We start from the raw sequence: 6,000 nt of genomic DNA, 5'->3' as shown, positions 1-6,000 counted from the left end.
AACCCTCCGAACCCTTCGATTAGATTCCAGCCAGTAACTCACTCCCGGGTATCTGTTATTCTACATATAAACCCCCCGAACCCCTCGATTAGATTCCAGCCTGTAACTCACTCCCGGGTATCTGTTACTCTATATATAAACCCCCCAAACCCCTCGATTAGATTCCAGCCTGTACCTCACTCCCGGATATGTTATTCTATATATAAATCACCTGCACCCCTCGATTAGATTCCAGACTGTAACTCACTCCCGGGTATCTGTTATTCTATATATAAACCCCCCGAACCCCTCGATTAGATTCCAGCCTGTAACTCACTCCCGGGTATCTGTTATTCCATATATAAACCCCGCGAACCCCTTGATTAGATTCCAGCCTGTAACTCAGTCCTGGGTATCTGTTATTCTACATATAAATCACCTGAACCCCTCGATTAGATTCCAGCCTGTAACTCACTCCCGGGTATTTGTTATTCTATATATAAACCCCCCGAACCCCTCGATTAGATTCCAGCCTGTAACACACTCCCGGGTATCCGTTATTCTATATATAAACCCCCCGAACCCCTCGATTAGATTCCAGCCTGTAACTCACTCCCGGGTATCTGTTATTCTACATATAAAACCCCCGAACCCCTCGATTAGATTCCAACCTGTAACTCACTCCCGGGTATCTGTTATTCTATATATAAACCCACCAAACACCTCGATTAGATTCCAGCCTGTAACTCACTCCCGGGTATCTGTTATTCTAAATATAAACCACCCGAACCCCTCGATTAGATTCCAGCCTGTAACTCACTCCTGGGTGTCTGTTATTCTATATATAAACCCCGCGAACCCCTCGATTAGGTTCCAGCCTGTAACTCACTCCCGGTTATCTGTTATTCTATATATAAACCCCACGAACCCCTCGATTAGATTCCAGCCTGCAACTCACTCCCGGGTATCTGTTATTCTATATATAAACCCCGCGAACCCCTCGATTAGATTCCAGCCTGTAACTCACTCCCGGGTATCTGTTATTCTATATATAAACCCCGCGAACCCCTCGATTAGACTGCTGTGTTTGGTTGCCTATTTGCTGGATCATCCTCAGGAAGCTTCTGCCTGACATAGGTGCAGCACTGAAATGGGCTGTTGCCAGCGCAGAAGTGACATCTTGATGCTTCTTACGTCAATTGCCAGGGATTCTGCTGGGCCGAGCCCTACCCAACGCCCACCCGAGCAAGCTGGGTGTCAGCGGTCGCAGGCTGCCCTTCAGATCTGTCACTTGCACTCAGCTGAGGGCAGTACCATGTTTTCAGCAGGGCTGCTCAGGGTGGGTGGAGGCCCATCTGATGCTGTTCCTGGCCCCGCCTAGCTGCCCAAATACTAAGCCAGGGAATTGCATGGCTTTTAATGCCTGTGATCACGCACTACGCCCCTCCACTGGTTTGGAGTAAGTACCCTATCCCAGGCTGTCAACTGCCCCGTGCCCGCCCAAGCCTTGTAAACAAGCTGAACCCGGGAATGGGGTGGAGTTCAACGCGGAACAGTGCCCCACCCAACATACACTGGGAATGAGGTGCGGGGAGGACAATTGGGACCTTTGTGTCCTAGAGGTTAGCAGCAGTAGTTGGTTCCGCCTGACCTCAGTGCTCTCACCTGCCTTCGTCGATGAATTCAACCGCCACTGTACTGACAACAAAGACAATCAGCAGGGCGATGAACATGTGATATATCGTCCGAATGTGGGGGATCTCAAACAGTTCGCTGGAAATGAACAGACACAGTGAGTGTGTTTCTACAGGAAGCAACACACAGAGAAGAATTTCATCGTCAAGCCCCATCAAATCATGCAACTGTCCAGTCTGTTCTTTAAATGGAGATGAGCAGATGGGTCTGATCTGGACTCTGTCAACGCACTGCCAACCCCTCACCCCACCACAGCACAAGTGATTCGAACCGGGCTCATGTCAGCCGTGGCTCCGTTGGTAGCGCGCTCGTCTCGGAGTCAGAAGGTTGTGGGTTCGAGTCCCACTCCAGGGACTGGAGCACACAATCTAGGCTGACACTCCCAGTGCAGTACTGAGGGAGCGCCGCACTGTCGGAGGGGCAGTACTGAGGGAGCGCCGCACTGTCGGAGGGGCAGTACTGAGGGAGCGCCGCACTGTCGGAGGGGCAGTACTGAGGGAGTGCTGCACTGTCGGAGGGGCAGTACTGAGGGAGTGCCGCACTGTCGGAGGGGCAGTACTGAGGGAGCGCCGCACTGTCGGAGGGACAGTACTGAGAGAGCGCCGCACTGTCGGAGGGGCAGTACCGAGGGAGCGCTGCACTGTCGGAGGGGCAGTACTGAGGGAGCGCTGCACTGTCGGAGGGACAGTACTTAGGGAGCGCTGCACTGTTGGAGGGGCAGTACTGAGGGAGCGCCGCACTGTCGGAGGGGCAGTACTGAGGGAGCGCTGCACTGTCGGAGGGGCAGTACTGAGGGAGCGCCGCACTGTCTGGGGACAGTACTGAGGGAGCGCTGCACTGTCGGAGGGGCAGTGCTGAGGGAGTGATGCACTGTCGGAGGGGCAGTACTGAGGGAGTGCTGCACTGTCGGAGGGGCAGTACTGAGGGAGTGCTGCACTGTCGGAGGGTCAGTACTGAGGGAGCGCTGCACTGTCTGAGGATCAGTACTGAGGGAGCGCTGCACTGTCGGAGGGGCAGTACTGAGGGAGCGCTGCACTGTCGGAGGGGCAGTACTGAGGGAGCGCTGCACTGTCGGAGGGGCAGTACTGAGGGTGTGCTGCACTGTCGGAGGGGCGGTACTGAGGGAGTGCTGCACTGTCGGAGGGGCAGTACTGAGGGAGCGCCACACTGTCGGAGGGGTAGCACTGAGGGAGCGCCGCACTGTCGGAGGGTCAGTGCTGAGTGAGCGCTGCACTGGCGGAGGGGCAGTACTGAGGGAGCGCCGCACTGTCGGAGGGGCAGTACTAAGGGAGCGCCGCACTGTCGGCGGGGCAGTACTGAGGGAGCGCCACACTGTCAGAGCGGCAGTACTGAGGGAGCGCTGCACTGTCTGAGGGCAGTACTGAGGAAGCGCCGCACTGTCTGAGGGCAGTACTGAGGAAGCGCCGCACTGTCGGAGGGGCAGTACTGAGGAAGCGCCGCACTGTCGGAGCGGCAGTACTGAGGGAGTGGTGCACTGTCGGAGGGGCGGTACTGAGGGAGTGCCGCACTGTCGGAGGTGCCGTCTTTCAGATGAGACGTTAAACCGAGGCCCCGTCTGCTCTCTCAGATGAGTGTAAAAGATGCCATGGCACTATTTCGAAGAAGAGTAGGGGAGTTCTCCCCGGTGTCCTGGGCCCAATATTTATCCTTCAATCAACATCACTGAAACAGATTATCTGGCCATTATCACATTGCTGTTTGTCGGAGCTTACTGTGTGCAAACTGGCTGCCATGTTTCCTACATTACAACAGTGACCACACTTCAAAAGTACTTCATTGGCTGTAAAGCACTTTGGGACGTGCTGAGGTCAGGAAAGGCGCTATAGAAATGCAAGTTCTATTCTTTTTAGAAGTGTCTGAGCCCGCCTGTAACCCTGGGTTCAGGGGCTTTACGTGTAAGGGGCGTGCGTGGGGCCTGTGATTGGGCCCACACTGATCAGGCGGGCGGAATTTGTCACGCTGCTCAGGCCTGCTGTTTGCTGGCTGGCAATTATTGGGATTTCCTTCCTCAGCTTTTCTGCTGCTTGCATCTGGAATGTTTGAGCTGCCCGGATCGTGCTGTGTTTCTTCCTGGGTAAGTACGTCAGGCAGCCCTGGGGACAGAAACGAGGAAGCTGCGGAGATCCTGAGCAGGTGCTGGAGCACGGGAGGAAAGGCTTATTCCCCCAGCATGGCCGCAAGGTCTCCACCAGTGTGGCTGTAGAGCTTGGCAGGACGTGACAACAACTTATCTGGTGCATTCAACCTAGTAAAAACCTCCCAAGGCGCTTCACAAGAGGATAATCAGACAAAAATTGACACCACGCCAAATGAGATATGAAACTAGGTGACCAAAAGCTTGGTCAAGGAGTTCGGTTTTAAGGAGCGTCTTAAAGGACGAGAGAGAGGCGGAGAGGTTTAGGGAGGGAATTCCAGAGCTCGGAGCCCAGACAGCTGAAGGCACCGCCGCCAATGGTGGAGCGATGGAAATCTGGGATGCGCAAGAGGCCAGAATTGGAGGAACGCCGAGATCTCGGAGAGTTGTAGGGCGGGAGGAGGTTCCAGCTGAATGCAGACATGCTGGATACATGCAGCAACGAAGTAATTTGAGCCTAATTTCAATTCATAACGACGCCTCTTTGAGATGTAACTAATCCCAAGCCACCCTATCCCAGACGGGAGGCGCGTGGACCGTGTATCGAGGATGGAGACCCGGCAGCACTGCCTCGTGTTCTGTTTGGTTGGCATCTCAGAAAAGACACAAAGCACAGGGGAACTGGCCCTTTGATAGTTGCGCTCGGACCTTATACCGTTTGCGCGTCTGTCCAGGACTGACTTTGCGCAGTAATGGTTCACGTGAGCAGGTTGTCCACCTGCTTCTATCTGTTAGCAGGGCCCAGGTGCAGACAAATGCCTGGTGAGTGTAGCCTGGCACACGGAGCGCTGGTTGCTGTGTGGCCCTGGAATTTCAGGCAGTGAGATGCGCTGCTCTTTGCGAGGTGACTCCCGGGTTCACCAATAGTCTGCTGCGGTGACAACACTGGAATTTCTGGAGTCCCCTCGTCAGCCTATCCATCGGTAATCCAAAGTTGCAAATCCGGCGTAAAATGTGAGCAATATGCTTGGAAATGAGCGTGAAGGTAATTTGGCTGAAGATTGCTGCAGCCTGGGGGAGCAGTGGGTAACTTGGAGAGGGTTTAACTCTCTGAGCTCAGTGCCAGGGAGCTTGTACTGAATGTGATTTCTGTCCCACTTGTCGAGTCCGTCTCCACCTGAAATTCGCCAGCTCTCCTGCGCAGTCTGTCAATCAGCGGACTGAATGCAGGCCGATATTGCAGAGATACCCTGAGACGGTCTGCCATGAGCCTCCACCAGAAACATGGAGTGCAGTTGCAGTGCAGGCTGATCCCCTATTGGTGGAGCGCACTCCTCCAATACACATCTCCGCACTAAGTCCTCATATCACCTGTGTGGTGACACTGCTCACGGTCACACTCCTCACAGTCACAATCCTCACAGTCACACTCCTCACAGTCACACTGCTCACAGTCACACTCCTCACAGTCACAAACATCACAGTCACACCCCTCACAGTCACACTCCTCACAGTCACAATCCTCACAGTCACACTCCTCACAGTCACACTGCTCACAGTCACACTCCTCACAGTCACAATCCTCACAGTCACACTCCTCACAGTCACACAGCTCACAGTCACACTCCTCACAGTCACAAACATCACAGTCACACCCCTCACAGTCACACTGCTCACAGTCACACTCCTCACAGTCACAATCCTCACAGTCACACTCCTCACAGTCACACTGCTCACAGTCACACTCCTCACAGTCACAAACATCACAGTCACACTCCTCACAGTCACAGTGCTCACAGTCACACTCCTCACAGTCACACTCCTCACAGTCACAAACATCACAGTCACAATCCTCACAGTCACACTGCTCACAGTCACACTCCTCACAGTCACAATCCTCACAGTCACACTCCTCACAGTCACACTGCTCACAGTCACACTCCTCACAGTCACAAACATCACAGTCACACTCCTCACAGTCACAAACATCACAGTCACACCCCTCACAGTCACACTGCTCACAGTCACACTCCTCACAGTCACAAACATCACAGTCACACCCCTCACAGTCACACTGCTCACAGTCACACTCCTCACAGTCACACTCCTCACACTGACACCCCTCACAATGACACCCCTCACAGTCACACCCCTCACAGTCACACCCCTCACACTGACACTGCTCACAGTCACACTCCTCACACTGACACTCCTCACAGTCACACCCCTCA

At 54.1% G+C, this 6,000-nt stretch overlaps 1 protein-coding gene across 2 annotated transcripts in view; it reads right to left on the bottom strand.

The window, feature by feature from the left end:
• The window catches only part of LOC147096967 (sterol O-acyltransferase 2-like), a 243,951-nt gene that overhangs the window by 148,424 nt on the left and 89,527 nt on the right, over positions 1–6,000 (bottom strand). For both annotated transcript variants that reach the window (XM_085972667.1, XM_085972665.1), the window contains one exon: positions 1,645–1,752. In XM_085972667.1, coding sequence (XP_085828793.1) covers positions 1,645–1,752 — 108 coding nt within the window. The remainder of the gene's footprint in view (positions 1–1,644; positions 1,753–6,000) is intronic.

The sequence above is a fragment of the Somniosus microcephalus genome, chromosome 33 (assembly GCF_052327205.1).
Source record: "Somniosus microcephalus isolate GS21.2 chromosome 33, FLI_Smic_1.0, whole genome shotgun sequence".
Taxonomy (NCBI): Eukaryota; Metazoa; Chordata; class Chondrichthyes; order Squaliformes; family Somniosidae; genus Somniosus; species Somniosus microcephalus.
The sequence above is the reverse complement of the archived record's forward strand: the minus strand, read 5'-3'. Positions and strand labels throughout refer to the sequence as shown.